The sequence below is a fragment of the Hippopotamus amphibius genome, chromosome 1, assembly GCF_030028045.1.
Source record: "Hippopotamus amphibius kiboko isolate mHipAmp2 chromosome 1, mHipAmp2.hap2, whole genome shotgun sequence".
Lineage (NCBI taxonomy): Eukaryota > Metazoa > Chordata > Mammalia > Artiodactyla > Hippopotamidae > Hippopotamus > Hippopotamus amphibius.
The window spans coordinates 336033-352158 of NC_080186.1; the positions used below are offsets into that span (position 1 = coordinate 336033).

Below are 16126 nucleotides of genomic sequence, written 5' to 3' on the forward strand. Positions count from 1 at the left end.
CCTCCCGCCCCCTCCCAGGTGGCCTCACCCAGGCCCGGACTCCAGCTCCTGACTTTAAATCTGCAGCCCTGCCCCGTGGCCTCCTCCCCGGCGTGGCAGGTGATCACCAGCGCCAGGAAGCCCCTGTTCTAACCAAACCGCCCACCGCAGCGCTTCAAGTGGAAGTCGCCTGGCCACAAACGTCCCAAGTATCATCTACGTGGTTTTTTTCCCACCAAGACAATGAAGCTGGGAGAAGAAGGCAACTCTGTTTTCAAGTACATTGTTATTCCTGTCACCAGCATTGGCATTTCCTCGCAGACTGAACACCGCGGGGCCTGTGGCTCTCACGCCCCTCCCGGCCCCGCCCCACCCCCGGCCCCCAGCCGCCGGCTGCTGGTCTCCAGCAAAGCCGTCATCCTTCCGTTTTCAAGGAAACGCGGGAGCTGCGTCCTCTCCCACGGTGCGGCGAGCCCGCGGGCCCTGATGTGGTCAGTGCCTCCGGCAGCAGGGCCCGAGTTCTCAGAAGTGAGATGCAGCGATGACGGGGGAGCCGACGTGCAGGCCGCGCGCGGGGCTGCGCGGGGGCGGGGCGGGGGGCTCAGAACTCCTCGTGCACGCTGCGGGCGTAGTCCACCAGCTTGCTGCCCGTGAAGAACTCGCTGTACTTGAGCACCTCCTCGGGCTCCAGGTAGTGGTTCTGGTTCTCGTCCGCGATGGCGATCATCTGCTTGGCCTCGTTGAGGGCGCTGAACTCGTTCATGGGGTCCATGTAGTCCTGCAAGCGCGCCCGCTCAGCCCCCGCGCCCTGCGCCACCCCGGGCCGGGGCACCGCCGCGTCCGGCCACGCTCCAGGCCCCCCACCCGGGACGCCCCGCGCGAGGCCGGCACCTGCCTCAGCAGGGCTGAGACGCCACACCAGCTGCAGGAGGCGAGGCCTTGTTTGAAACACCCCGTGGGATGATAGGCCAGAAGCCCCGGGGCAGGGAGGTGGGCGTGTCCTGGAATGTTCTGGAAGGCAGGCCAGGCAGGAATTGGCTCGGGGCCAAGCAGCCTTCACCTGCATGGGCACCTCCCCGCCCACCTCAGGGTTCCTGGCCATGGAAGGACGGGACAGGGAGAAGGCTGACCCTGGAGCAGGGCAGGCAGGCGCGCACACACGCACAGTCACGCGCATGCACACAGACCGACTCAGCCGCCAGGATGGCCATGCTGACGGGAAGGAGTCCCCAGAAGCAGAGGCCCTGCCAGTATCAGCAGGGATCAGAGAACTCAGGCGTAAAGTGAAATGACTCATCCAGCAACGGGAAAAACAAGCCCCACGCAGCACCGACATGTGGCGGCAGCGAAGGCACTTCCGAGGCAGGTGCTGGGTCCAGCCCGCACGTGACCAGACTGCCCGCCAGGGGAATGGGCACACACACCGTGTGGGGCCCCAGCTCCCCGCCTCCAACCTGAGCGGGGGAGCCCACGGCACTGGCGGCAGGGCCCGGCTCGGGGGCTCCAGGTCCCCTGACCCAGCGACTAGCCGCAGCCGGGCTGACTCTGCCCGCCAGCATAGGACGGCCCGCACCCACCTCCAGCTCCGCCAGGGTCACGACCCCGTCGTGGTTGGCGTCGATGAGCTCCTCGAACTCTCTCTTCCTGTCTCGCACCCAGCCGTCGTCGATGTCCTGGCCCTGCTGGTTCTCCACGGTGCCCACGGGTAGAGAGATGAACTCGGACAGCGAGAGCTTCTTGTCACCATCCTGGTCTATGGGACACGGGGGCAGGCGTCAGGCTCCAGCAGGTGCGGGATCTCCCAGACCACTCAGGAGAAAACTCAGCCGACGAGGCTTTGCTGCCAGGTTTTCTGTGTGTGCGGCCTGGGCCTGACCCGGCACGGTGGCCGCACAGCCCCAAGGCCACCCAGCCCAGGACTGGCCTGCGCAGACTCCGCGGCTGGGCCTCACCCAGGTCCCGCATGATCTCCTTGACCATGAACTGCAGCATGCCGCGGCTGTGCTCGGGGTGCAGGAACGACAGGAACTCGCTCTCCGTCAGCAGCAGGTCCGGGGGCGGGTTGTCCGCCTGATACCAGCGGTCTTTGAGGTTCTCCAGGACTTCCTGTGCTGAGAGAGGCACGGCCGTGAGGACCTGGGCACGCGGCACCCCTGCACAAGTCCGGAATGTTCCGCGACACACGGCTCGAGTGCAGGGGGCCAGCTCGGGAGGCAGTGGCGCCCAGGGCCAAGGGCCCGGCTCTCAGAGGGAGCTCGGCCCCCAAGGGGCAGATGCACAGAGCCCCCCAAGATGCAGACGCAGACCCTCAACCAAAAGAGACCCCCCACCCTGGACAGAGACCCCCTCAGACACAGACCCCCCACCACCGCGGACACAGACCCCCTCAGACACACACCCCACTCCAGACAGAGACCCCCCGCCCCAAGCCCTGGACACAGACACCCATAGACACAGACCCCACACCACGCAGCCCGGCCCCTGCTTGCTCCCGGGAGACGGAAAGTCTGCCGTGGGGCCGCTGGCTCTACGGGAACAAAGGCATGACTGGGACCCCTTCTGTCTCCTCCCGTGCACTGTCCACCGGGCAGGGCTCTGAAAGAAAACCTGGTTTCCAGGTGTGACTCAGGCATCCCCCATGCGCTCTCCGCTGCCCATGCCCCGCTGGGAAGGCCCAGCGCAGGGAGCGCGGGCCCCCGGGGTGGGTGGGCGGTGACGGTCTGGGTGTCCAGCTCGGGAGCAGGGAGGAGCCAGCGCGGCCCTCCGCACCCTCACCTGGGCCCGACTCCAGCTTCCAGCTGAGAACAGGGATGCCAGGGCCCAGCCCGGTCACGACAGGGAGAAATCCCACACAACGCCTGCTGCCTCACACCTCAGTGCCTTCTCTTCTAATGGAAGGAGAGCCACGGCAACTCTAGGTTCGCCCACTGCCCGCCTGCCCGGCCAGGGGGATGGGATGGGCAGAGGCTTGCCGTGCCTACCCGGAGCCTGTGAACAGGACCTGATTTGGAAAAAAGGTCTTTGCAGATGTAATTAGTGAAGGATCTTAAGATGAGACCACCTGAGATTCAGATGGGCCCTAAGCCCAGGTGTCCTCACATAAGAGGAGACAGAGATCAGAGAGCCATGGCCACAAGCAGAGACGTGGCAGCACCGGCAGCCGGAGGAGGCCTGGAGGGACCCCGCCGGGGGTGCGGGGACGGTGGCCCCAGGAACCCACAGGAGCGCAGCCCTCCGTGCCCCCCGGGCTCTCCGGGCCTCCGGGACTCCTGACAGCGGCTTGGCACCTCTGATCCCCCAGACCTGCTCGCCCTGTGCGCCAGGCTCACACACACGCGGGAGTGAGGTGAGGGCGAGGCGGACGGAGACACCACAAGCTCCAGACCCAGGAAGGACACGCCTGACCCACCCCCCCTCCAAGGGAAGGGGCGCTGAGGACAGACGAGCAGGCACAGACGGCCAGCGGCCGCCCAGAAGCCAGCGCCAAACCTCCAGTGCTGGCCGGAGGAGGACAGGGCCACAGACACCTCTACAGGACACCTTCAGGGGACGGTCTGAACCACAGGACAAACAATGGAAACACAAAATGGAGACAAAGATAAAAATGGCCAACAACCATTTTAGGAAGAAAATAACATCCTATTTACAGGGTTTAAAAAACAGCAGAACCAAAATCCTGGGTGACATCGCATGAACAGGAAGTGGGCCTCTATACATCTAGGAACAGAGTGAAATGGTCTCGACTTAGACTCCGTCAAGTTAAACGGGGGCCATCAATAGATTGAACAGGAAAAAGTAAAGCTTAAGACACAAACCCCCTGCCCACAACAGGCAGCCCCCGTGGGCACACCTGGGAAGCTGAGTACCCTGTTCACATCTGTCAGGGCACTGTGTGGGGTCATGTGACCACTGACAACAGTGGGGGTCTCTAAATCCCACACCAGCAAAGAGAAAAGATGAAAGGGGAAAAAAAAAAAAGAAAGAAACAGAAATAAGCTCAAGTCATCTATTACCAAGAAATTCAGACTGGCTCACAAAATAAAGCTAAACTCTATGTAGTTCATTAAAAACCAAAATGCTTTGGAAAGATCAAGCCTCAAAGGACAGTTCACTGGTGAATTCTACCAAACACGTGAGAAGGAGACCATACCAATCTCCACAACCTCTTCCAGAGGAGAGAAGCAGAGGGAACACGTCCCAACTCACTCTGTGAGGTCCCAACACCAAAAGCAGAAAGGACACAGCAAGAAAACTACAGACTGGTATCTCACACAAATACAAATGCGAAAATACTCAACAAAATATTAGCAGATCAAACCCAACAACATACATAAAGAATTACACACTACAACCAAGTGGGATTTATCCCAGGTAGGCAAGGTTGGTTCAACATCTGAAATTCAGCTGATATTCACATCAACAGGCTAAGGAGGAACCATCACATGACCGGATCAACAGATGCAGAAAAGCACATGACAAAATCCAACACCCGCTCACAAAGAAAACTCTCAGCAGACTAGGAACAGAGGGGATTCATCAGCCTCACAAAAAAACCTACAGCTAAGATCATAGTTAATGGTGAGAAACTTGAAGCTTTCCCACTAAAATCAGATTTAAGGCAAGGATGGCCCTTCTCACCACTGCTTTTCAACAGCGCACTGGAAGTCCTAGCTGATGCATTAGGACAAGAAAAGGAATAAGAGGGACGCTGACTGGGCAGGAGGAAATAAACCCTCTTTGTTGAATGATGTCACCGTTGCCTACGTAGAAAACCTGGAAGAAACTCCTGGAACCAGTGAACAAGCACAGCAAGGCTGCGGGATGGAAGGCTGACGTACAGAAGCCAATCACTTCCCTGCACACCAGCAGGGAACAAGTGGAATTGGGAATTAAACCCTGAAGAGCAAGTGCAAACAGAAAGGAAGCACAGATTGCAACCCTGACGGCAGACAAGGGAATCCAGTCCCAGAAACACTGAGCCTGACAAAGAACAGGGGCGCCCACAGCACATCTACAGACATAACAGGCACGAACATCCCCGGACCCACGAACGCAGCGGCAGCCCTCACAGCGCAGAGGCAGGAAGGGCCGCGGACACCAACAGGAGGCCACAACGCACCCGACCCTGACAGCCAGGTGGACACGAGACAAACAGGGCAGCATCACGGGTACAGAGAAAACCCTGCACACACGTGTCCATCAAGAGAAGGCAAGCCAGGAGGTGTGGCCAAAAAACTTATTAAAAAAAGAGAGAGGACGACACACTGGATGGCAACGGCGGGGACGACCTGCCAAGTAACGGCCAAACAGGAAGGCACGCGGCACGTGGCGCTCTGACGAAGCCCCCAACAAGCCGCACTTGAGCCCTGGCTGCAAACAAACCTCCAGGGAGGGACAGAGCTGGAAACAGCAACCAGCGAAGGTCACGAGACGTCTCCACCGATGCTCTAGAACTTAGCTAACAGGCAGCAACTTCTGTACCAACGAGACAGGTTTTTAAAGGAACGACTCTGAAAAGTTAAGGGGAGGGGAAAGCCTACCCCAACACTTGGTACCGCAGCCTCCAGGCACCTCAAGGCAGGAGCCCCCACCAACCTCACTGACTCTTGGGGTTGGACCTCTACCTGGGCTCCGGACCTGTCCTGGCCAAGACCCGCTTCCCAGTGCTTCCAGCACCTTCCACCACCTCCTCCCCAGAGCTCAAGCCCACTCAAGGCCACGGGCAGCCCCCACCCACCCACGTGCCTGGAGGGTCCAGGGTGCTCTGCCTAGCAGCCACGCAGGAGCGCCGCGCCGTGGCCACGCCTGCCTCCCCCACTGCCCTCCCGGCGTCTGCAGAGCCGCGCGCGCCACGACGGCCGCGGAGGGCCGCGCACTCACTCTCTTCGTCGACGTTCAGGTCCCACTGATTCTGTATCTTAACAGCAACTTCTCTCTCGTCGTGGCCTTTGCTTGCCAGAAACTTCACCTTGTACTCATCCCAGGACACATGGCCTGAAAGAGCAGAACGACGTGTTAGGTAGGAGATCTAACAACAAACGTTTTTTTTTGGCCTCGCTGTACGGCACATGGAATCTTAGTCCCCTGATCAGGGATCGAACCAGAGCCCCCCGCACTGGAGACACAGAGTCTTAACCACTGGACCGCCAGGGAGGTCCCTACAATGAAGGTTTTTTTTTTTTTTTTTTGGCACACGGGCTTAGTTGCTCCGTGGCATGTGGGATCTTCCTGGAGCTGGGATCGAACCCATGACCTCTGCATTGGCAGGTGGATTCTTAACCACTGCGCCACCCAGGAAGCCCAATGAAGGTTTTTTAAAAGACGTATTTAGTTACTTGAAGCCATCGGTCAAACATCCTTGTGCCACGGGCAACTGCGGAAGCAGGAAAGCAGAGAAGCACCGGCTCCAAGCTTCACATGGGAGCCCAGCCCCGTGGTCCTCGCCTGCACAGCAAGCTGGGCGTCCGTGGGGCTGGGGCCACCGGCGAGGGCCCCTCCCACCTCTCACTTCCTCCCTCCCGGCCCTCACCACCCCCTCCCCCGCCACCACGCACTGCCCTCTGCTGGCAGCCTCAGGCCCGTCAGGGTCAGGGCAAGGGCAAGGCTGGCCTTACCATCACCATCGGGGTCCACAGCACGGAAGTGCGCCCTGCTCTCCGCGACGGCCTCCTGGAAGTGCTCGGCCGTCTTCTCCATGATCCAATGCTGCATCTCCTTGGCGCTGATCTTCCTGTCAGTGTTCAAATCCACCCTGCGGGCCCACAAGACGTGTCAGACACGGCCCCCAGGACCTGACAGGTGGAGGACGGACAGAAGGATGGCCGGAGGGGCTCCGCAGGCAGCCATGAAACCACCACAAACAGAACACACCCCACCGAACGAGGACGCAGGAAAAATCGGGGGGACATGGGGGAATCAGGGAAGACCTGGGCAGCGGGCTGGGCAGCAGACACCCACGGTCACTACCCCGTCCATCTCAGGACCACTGGGCGGGGAGCTCCTCCCCCGCTGCTGCAGGTCGGGGAGAACCACCAACCCAGTTCCCGGCAAGGACGCCAGGCAGTGATGCCCCCGCAGCAGCGCCCACACCCACCGCCGGGTCCTGCTTTCTCAATCCCACTCTCCAGTGAAACCAAGCAGCTCTCCTTGGAGACCTGGGTGACTCTAGGGCTGAGACAGGGACACAACAAGATGGAGTGAAGCTGGAGTGGCGGGCGGTGCGAGAAAGGGAGGAAGCGCTCAAAACAAGGGGCCGGGGTGCGAGGCCGGGGAGGTGGAACGGACGGACGACACGGTCCTGGTGGCCAAGGCTGGGATGAGGCGAGCCGCCAAACAAACGGCGCAGAGCTGGGTCCCCACCAAGGTGCAGACAGACACCCACAAGTCCACCCTCCTTAGGAATTCCAGACCACATGTGGATCTTCCCCTGAGCTTGGCTCCCACCCCCGGGAGCACGGGCCGCCTCCCTGAGTGGCTGCCAAAGAGACGGGAGGACAGGACAAGGAGCGACTCTCCTTGGCAGACACCACCGGAGCCTGGTGACCAGGCCGACAGCCCCCGCGATGTCGTGCGGACGTCAGGTGCCCTGATAGGACGTGACGAGAGGGCCGCCTCACCTCTGGGGTCTTCTTTCCAAAAACCCACAACCCCTGTCTAACCAGGAGAAAACACAGCAGACAAACCCCACATCAGGGACATACTACAAAACACCTCAGCAGTCCTCCTCAAGACCGTCAAGGTCACGAGAAACTAGGATCCCGGATGGGATCCCGGGCAGAAAGAGGACCCTGGGGCAGCGTGTGACCTGAAGGCGGGAGTGCAGGGAACCTGACGGAGCCCTGTCGAGTCTTAGTTCTCACAAATGTGCCTCGGTCGGCAGCTTTTCTGTAAACCTAAAACTACTGCAAAATAAAAACTTCATTTAAGAACAAAAGGAATGTTGCTGTGGCAACATTACTTTCATTTGTTCAAAACTAGGTCCTGACGCTACTTGCCTGCTCTGCCCTGGGCAGGGGACAGGGGAGGTGACAGCAGCTGGCAGGCAGCAAAAACACAGGGCCCAGGTTCAGGACTTCCCCAGCGGTCCAGGGGTCAAGAACTCGCCTTCCAATGCAGGGGTCGTGGGTTCGATCCCTGGTCAGGGAACCGAGATCCCACACGCCACGGGGCAACTAAGCCCACACATCGCAACTACGGAGCCCCCGCACTCTGGAGCCTGTGCGCCGCAACTACGGAGCCTGCACACCTCAACGGAGATCCTGTGTGCCACCACTAAGACCTGACACAGCCCCATAAATAAATAAATAAATAAACCTTAAAAAACAAGAACAAAACCAAAAAAAACACACAAGGTCCCACGGGGCCCGGGGCAGCACCTCCAAGTGGGACGGCTGTAGCGGGGAGTCCAAGTTAGAAGGTGAACATGGGCTAGACAACCCCGCAGGACACGGGACGCGTGAGGAGAACACAGGATGCGGGCGGACGCAGCGGGAGCACAGCCGCCATGGCCCCGGGACGCGCCGCCCCGTGGGGGCCGATTGTCTGCATTTCCCAGTGACCTGCTCTCAGCATCTGACACCCACTCCCACCCCCAGGGCTGGTTGTGAGGGCGGCTCTGTCACCATCCCTCCCCCACTCTAGGGGCCCCGGGACCGCCCAGCCCAGCGCACGTGGCTGGCCCCCCGATCCCCGCGAGAGGCCTCCTGCCCTGCGGCCCTGCTCACAGCCTCCTTCCTCTGCTCCACTGAGAGCGCAAACGTGGCTTTGTGGGACAGCGAGATCTGGGCGCCGGGTGAGGCTTCGGTCATTTTGGCCAAATGATCAGCTCAATGATCCGTTCCTCAAACTGGAGAGGGAGTGTCTAAGAGGCCAGGTCGCTGGCCAGGAGCATCAGGGGGACCGCTGCCCCCGCCTCCAGGCACTGCCCCCAGCCCCCCCTTCACAGATGGGGATGCTGCCCGAGCCGGCCCCCCAGCCGCGTGACCTCTGTGTGCACACACAGCCCCCACGAGAACCCCCAGCTTCCTTCCTGGAACCAAGAGCCGCCCGCCCCGGGTCTTGGCACATGACCCTGGCAGCCACTGTGTAGCCAGTACCGAAAGCCTGGGACCCGCCAGGCCAGCACTGAGGCAGGGCCCCGGGACCCGCCCACAGCCGACAGGCGCCTCAGCCACGATGCGTGCAGACGGTAGAACCACTGGGCCTGGTGGTCTCGCTTGGCCCCGAGGGCTCCACCTGGTGCCCCTGGATCAATCCCCACCACCTGCCCCGTGGGCCCTGTTCCCCCATCACCTTGACCCGTTGTGGCTCTGTGCCAGTGAAACAGGACCGGCCCCAACTACACATGCCCACTGGAGCACAGACGGCAGAGCAGAGCCAGTGGCCAACCGTGCCCATCGCCGGCTCCGCGCCCCCTACTGGCACTGCAACCCATCCCACGACCAGCAGGGCGCTGACACCTTGGCCCCGCACGGCCCTCTGCGCCCTCCGAGCCCCACCAGACACAGGGCACAGCTCAGGGCTGCGAGTCCCGTAGCTCAAATGCTGCCGACCTCCCAGCAGCACGTGTCACGACACACCACCTCCACCCCACACAAGGCCAGGACCGGACCAACAGGGAGGCCGAGGCCGGCAGCCCCGCAGCCCCCGCAGGCGCCTACTTGGAGAAGATGACCATCAGCTTCCGCCGGCTCCTCCGAGGCTCCGTGTCCTCCTGAAAGCCACCCGTGTCCTTGCCCAGGAAGACCTCCTGGTGGAAATCCTTGTTGAGGTGCCCATCCATCTCCAGCTTCACCCCATTCAGGTGGTCCGGGGGCAGGATCTCGTTTTCCTCCCTGTTACCTGCTCTCTCGCGAGCAGACGAGTGGTTGGCGGGCCGGGCAGATGCGTCCATCAGAAGGACAAGCCCCAGGAGCCAGAGGCGGCGTGGAGCCAGGCTGCAGAGCGGAGCCCGCCTGGAGGCCATGGCCACTGGGGTCTGCGCTGCGAAATGGCCTGCGAGTGTGGCTGGGAGCTGGGGAGAGAGGGGGGCAGTGAGGGAGCGCAGAGGTGGCGATCACAGCCCGCCCCCTACCCCGGGCCCTGAGCGGGCCCTGCGGCCAGCAGCCCAAGGCGGCCAGGGCCCGACCAGCGCGTAACGGTCCACAAGGAGGATCCAGGGGCATCTGCTGATGGAGCCCCAGCAGATACATCGCTAAAGAGGCGTTTACGTTGTAAAACGGAATACAATCCGTGGTTCCCGGGACCCGTGCCGGGCACCCTGTTTTCTCCTTTTCCCACCCCCACCCCGTGAAGGGGCCCCGCCTTGAGGTACACCCCACACTGCTAACCCTGCCCCTTCTCTGGGCCCCCAGCAGCTGCTCCCAGCACGGTCGGTCTCCGTCCCTGTGGCATGGAGGCTGGTCCCAGAGCCAACGTAACTCACTCTGCAGATGCCAGCTCAGCACTCACGGGCCCCGGGACCTCGACTAGGGCACCTGCGCTCCCCAGCCTCAGGCTGCCCGCCCCAAGGCCTTGTGAGGGTCTGCGGCCAGCAGAGCCCACACCCGCCGGGCAGGGCACCACCCTTCCCACTCCCCATCCCCATGACTCCTGTGCACAGACACACACATACGTAAACACGGCACATGCACATGCGCACACACACATACCCACCTAACACGTATACCCAAGTGTGCGCACACGCGCGCACACACACACACACACACGTCCCTGCTCACATTCACACGTGAACACCAAGAAGGCTGGAACGCCCAGGGCTCGGTGGTGAAGGAACAAGGCCACCCCCGGTCCACAACAGGGACCCCAGGGCCAAAGGTGCTCACACCCAGCTCTCGGCCCCCAGGCCTCTCCCGCACCTGCTCCTCCCCCTGGGCTGCCAGCCTTCCCTGCCCCTCCCCCCCCCGCCTCTCCCCCGGGTCCCTCCCCCACCCCGGGTCCCTCCCCGCTACCCCACCGGGCTCCTCAGGGCCTTCCTGCCCCTTAATGTGTTCCTCGTGGAGCCTGTCCATCCAGCAGACACCCGCTGGCCCTCCCAGGAGCCACGGAGGCCCCCCTCCAGCAGGCCTGACCCTGACCAAGAGCAGCAGAGGGAAGCCCCCCGAGCCGAGGCACTGGTGGCAGGCAAGCGGAGGCGCGAGGGATCCGAACCACACTGGCCTCCGTCAGGCCAAACAGACGCCTGTGCTGGCCGGCGGCAGGGCCTGAGGCCACCGCAGGTTCTCCCCGGCTGGCGCACGCCACCACGTGCCCCTGTGAGGCCTCTTTTCTACCCCGCGTGCTCCTGATGAACCCCGGGCAGGGGGACGCCTCAGTCAGTCTGACAGGCACAGAGTAAAGGGACAAAGCAGGTGATTAAACAGCTAATCCCACTAAGGAATCGTAAGTAAACGAAAACGTGTGGGAGACCCTGTAAGTTAAAGATCACTCAAGAAAGCAGGTTTGGGCTTCCCAGGGGGCGCAGCGGTTGAGAATCCACCTGCCAATGCAGGGGACACAGGTTCGATCCCTGCTCCAAGAAGATCCCACGTGCCGCGGAGCAACGAAGCCCGTGCGCCCCAACGATTGAGCCTGCGCTTTAGAGCCCGTGAGCCACAACGATTGAGCCCATGTGTTGCAACTACTGAGGCCCACGCGCCCAGAGCCCGTGCTCTGCCACAAGAGAAGCCACGGCAACGAGGAGCCAGAGCACCACAACGAAGGGTAGCCCCCACTCACCAAAGCTGAAAAGAAAAGAAGAAAGCCTGCGCACAGCAAAAAAGACCCAACGCAGCCAATAAAATAGATAAATTTATTTTAAAAAAAAGAGAGAAAGCTGGTTTGCTGCACCACAAAGCCAAGCAGGCTTGCTTAGCGACAAAACCATGCAACAGAAACATGAGACGTGCCCCAAACAATAAAACAACGGAGGCCTGAGACCCACATCTGGCCTGGTAAGCTCAGATTCCTAGGACAAGCTCCTCTGTGCGCACTAAACGCAGAAACGCAACAAGGTGAGGATACGCCGGCGCCTGGGGCGCTTCACCGTGTTTCGCGCGGCGCCTTTCTGCGCATTCCCCCTGCGCCACGACAGCCCCAGGCTGACCACGTGGGGACGGGAAAACTCCCCTGTCCGACCGGGAGGAGGAACCCGGGATGGAAGCGTGACGTCTACTAGGAATGAGGAAGACAGGGCCTTCTCCCCTCGCCCCCTTCCTTTGGTTATAACCCGAGACCCGCTTCATTCCCGGGGCCTCCGACGCGCGGCCTGCACGCCCACCCCGTCCTCGCCTGTCGCTGCCCCCGGCGCAGCTCTCTCTGCGCCGAGGCGGACGGGCCCACGCGCTGCCAAGTCCCCAGCTGCGTTCTGTCGGCTTCAGGGCCTCCGGGCCGAGGCGCCGTCCGGGCCCCGGGACGGGAGCCCGCTCTCGCGGCTCAGCTGGCTCCCTCCGTGGAGGAGAGACTCTCTCAGGGAAGGGCGGCCCTGCGTCCCCTTCCGGCCTTTCCGTGTCCACGAGGCTCTGCGCTCTCCCCACACCCACGAGCACCTCCTCCCCGCCGCTGCGCTCGGCGGTGTCACCGTCCCCGAACCGCGCTTCCTGGGACTGCCGTCGGTCCCCCGCGCCCGCCGCACCGTCCGCACAGCGCGCCCGCCTGCTCTGCCCCCAGGCGTGTGCTCCCGAAATCCGCGAGCAAACCAAGACCGCTGCCTGCGGGCCTTACGGTGCGGCCACCCCGCTGACCGGCGGCCGCAGACACGGGTGCCGTGTGCAAGCAGACTGGACTCCGCGTCCGGGGAGGACGGTCAACCGAGAGCCTGCCTGCCTCGCCGGGTAGCACAGGGGACGCTGCTCGACGGGACTCTGCACGGAGAGCGGCCCCAAGCCACCGGGCGGGCGTCGGGAGGTCGCGCGCCTCCCGCCGCTCCAGCCCCGGCATCCCCGCGCCTTCGTGAGCACAGCGGTCGGCCGCCCTCCCCCCGCCGCAGAGCCAGGGGGTTCGGGGCAGGGTCCGCCCCGGACTCCCGGGCCCGCTCCGGTGACGCCAGTGACACCGCCGTCCTTAACACGCAGACGCTCTTCCTGAAAGCCCCGTCCTCCGCCGCAGGCGTCGCCCGCGACGTGGACGACGACCGCTCGGAGCGCAGCCGGGTGCCCCGGGCCTCCCGCCGACTCCGGACCCGCCCCGCCCCCGGACGGCGGGGCCGCGGCCGCCGACCCCGGAACCCGAGGCCCGGCCGGCCTGCGCGCCCCGGGGCCGGGCAGGTGCTGTCACGTCGCGGGGCCCTCACTCACCGGCCTCCCTCCCCGCACCCAGGATCCGCCCAGCGCGGCCTGAGCGCCCGCGACGGCTCCGAAGGGCCTCCGCTTAGGCCGCGGCCATCTTCCTTCCGGGAAGGGGCGGGGCGCGGGGGCGGGGCGAGCGGCACCACCTCCCCGCGCCGACGCCGGCGCCGCCATCTTTCCCCCGGGCGGAAGCGGCCACCCCGTCCTCCCGGGCGGCCGGTGAGGAGCGCGCGCGGGTCCACGTAGCCCGGCGGCGCGGCCCCGGTGCCTCCCGCGCGCGGCCTCGGTCCGCGGCGCTCCGAGCGCCATGAAGCTGCTGCGGCGCGCGTGGCGGCACCGGACGGCGCTGGGCCTGGGCGGCCTGGCGCTGGGCGGCGCCGCGCTGCTCTACCTGGCGCGCTGCGCCGGCCCCGCCGCGCCCGCCGACCCCGCGCCCGCCGGCCCCGCGCGCGCCGCCGCCTTCCTGGCGGTGCTGGTGGCCAGCGCGCCGCGGGCGGCCGAGCGGCGCAACGTGGTCCGCAGCACGTGGCTGGCGGCGCGGCGCGGCGGCCCGGCGGACGTGTGGGCGCGCTTCGCCGTGGGCACCGGCGGGCTGGGCGCCGAGGAGCGGCGCGCCCTGGAGCGCGAGCAGGCCCGGCACGGCGACCTGCTGCTGCTGCCGGCGCTGCGCGACGCGTACGAGAACCTCACGGCCAAGGTGCTGGCCATGCTGGCCTGGCTGGACGAACACGTGGCCTTCGAGTTCGTGCTCAAGGCGGACGACGACTCCTTTGCGCGCCTGGACGCGCTGATGGCCGAGCTGCGCGCCCGCGACCCCGCGCGCCGCCGCCGCCTCTACTGGGGCTTCTTCTCGGGGCGCGGCCGCGTGCGGCCCGGGGGCCGCTGGCGCGAGGCCGCCTGGCAGCTCTGCGACTACTACCTGCCCTACGCGCTGGGGGGCGGCTACGTGCTCTCGGCTGACCTGGTGCGCTACCTGCGCCTCAGCCGCGAGTACCTGCGCGCCTGGCATAGCGAGGACGTGTCGCTGGGCGCCTGGCTGGCGCCAGTGGACGTGCAGCGCGAGCACGACCCGCGCTTCGACACTGAGTACAAGTCCCGTGGCTGCAACAACCAGTACCTGGTGACGCACAAGCAGAGCCTGGAGGACATGCTGGAGAAGCACCGGACGCTGGCGCGCGAGGGCCGCCTGTGCAAGCGGGAGGTGCAGCTGCGCCTGTCTTACGTCTACGACTGGTCGGCGCCGCCCTCGCAGTGCTGCCAGAGGAAGGAGGGCATCCCCTGACCGCCCCGAGCCGGCCCGCTCTCCCGGGACCCCGGGCTCCCGGCGCACGGCGTCCTGCCACGCGTGGTGCTGCGTGGAGGCTGGGACCGAGTCCTTGGGGGCCTCCCGCCGGCCTTCCACTGGCGAAGCTGACAGCTTTTCGCTGGTCGTTAGCATGAGGCCAGCCCTCGAGAGGACCCAGTTCACCTAGTGATCGCGGGCTTCCATGCAGCTGCAGAGCAGCAGTGGACAACGCCTAAGCCCTGGCTCGGGTCTGCACCCATACATGGTGGCCCACCAGAGAGCATCTTGTTCTGGGTCTGGGGCCAGCATCATGTCCAGGCAGAAATGTCCTGTCCTCAGATTTCAGCATTTGCCTGATGTGGACGCGTCAGCGGGCAGCCCTGTGGGCCTGTCCATGCACCGTCCTCTCCCAGGCGGGTGCCGAGGAGCCAGAGGATGGAGCTGGCAGGACTTGCAGGACCTGACCCCAAAGATGAATCCCCTTCGGGGCTGGGGACAGGTTGGGTCCTTCATCTACAGTATTGACCGTCCACCTGCACCAAGCCCGTGAGCATGGGTAACTGGGCCCTGGCACTTGGAGACTTGCCGTGTGATGCAACCCAACGGCTTTTATCAAAGTGACTGTCGTTTTGTGCAGTTAGGTCACCTCCTTTTTCGTGTCCTGCTGGTATCACTTGTCATGTGTACGTCTAGGATGTAACTTCATGTCACGTGAATCAGCTTTCCTGGTGTTTTGGTTTGTGTGTCTGTCTGGAGTGAATTCGTGGTACATGTAGTTCAGAGCTTGCCTGTGACTTATTTATAAGTTTTGTGAATTTGTAAAGATAAGAGTTTCATCTGGAAATGTGTGGGTCTCCATATATTTTAAGTTATTTAAGAGAAGACTTTTCTATCAGAGCTTGGAATTTGTGAATTAATCTGTTTTTACATCTTAAGTTGTAGACCCATTTGCTGTTCAAGCGTTGAAATGTGGAAGAATTCAAAAGTGTCCACCTCCCTGCCGTTTACAAGGAAGGTGACCCCACTGTCTCTAAAAACACTTTACTTTAAGGCTTCCTTGTGGCCGCACAGGGCAAGTGTTTCTGGAAGCGCTGACGAGGTTTCCTAAAATCTGTCTTGAGACAGCCTTGATGTGGCAGGTCCCCTTGGGGACAGCAGGTGTTCGCGGCACCCTTGCACATGCCCAGAAGGTTGGGTCTTTCCCTTTTCCCCAATAAACATGAAAAGTGAGCACTGTGGTCATGGCAGAAGTCAAATAAAGTGGCTCCGGGGCGACCAGGGCCCTTCTCAGGCCGGTGGCGTGAGAGCTCTGTGTTTGCCGTCTGGCTGACGGGGTTGTGCTGCACCTGCCTGCAGCCGCTCCGGGGTACTAGGAACAGGAGGGCACAGGTCTCTGACGTGCCCGTTCACTGCCGTTCTCGGGCCATCTCAGGCTGTGTATTTCAAGAGCCGGTGTCTTGGCCTGGGCAGCTCACAGAGCAGACGGCTCTCTCTCACGGCTCTGGAGGCTGGGGGTCTGTGATCAGGGTGCCGGCGTGGTCGGGTTCTGGCGAAGCCCTCATGCTGGTGTGGTGGCAGAGCCGAGGCGCGCTCTCTGCTG

At 63.1% G+C, this 16126-nt stretch overlaps 2 protein-coding genes across 2 annotated transcripts; one reads left to right on the forward strand and one right to left on the reverse strand.

Annotated features, from left to right (window-relative positions):
• Nucleotides 1-232: 232 nt before the first annotated feature.
• SDF4 (stromal cell derived factor 4) lies at nt 233-13377 on the reverse strand. The gene is made up of 7 exons (XM_057749534.1): nt 13251-13377; nt 9639-9991; nt 6594-6730; nt 5860-5973; nt 1932-2090; nt 1557-1732; nt 233-757 (listed from the first exon to the last, which is right to left on the reverse strand). The coding sequence occupies exons 2-7, from the start codon at nt 9941-9943 to the stop codon at nt 581-583; spliced, it is 1068 nt and encodes a 355-aa protein (XP_057605517.1). The 5' UTR covers nt 9944-9991; nt 13251-13377; the 3' UTR covers nt 233-580.
• A 72-nt stretch (nt 13378-13449) lies between these two features.
• Nucleotides 13450-15785, forward strand: B3GALT6 (beta-1,3-galactosyltransferase 6). Its single transcript, XM_057749543.1, has one exon. The coding sequence runs from the start codon at nt 13549-13551 to the stop codon at nt 14521-14523; it is 975 nt and encodes a 324-aa protein (XP_057605526.1). The 5' UTR covers nt 13450-13548; the 3' UTR covers nt 14524-15785.
• Nucleotides 15786-16126: the final 341 nt, after the last annotated feature.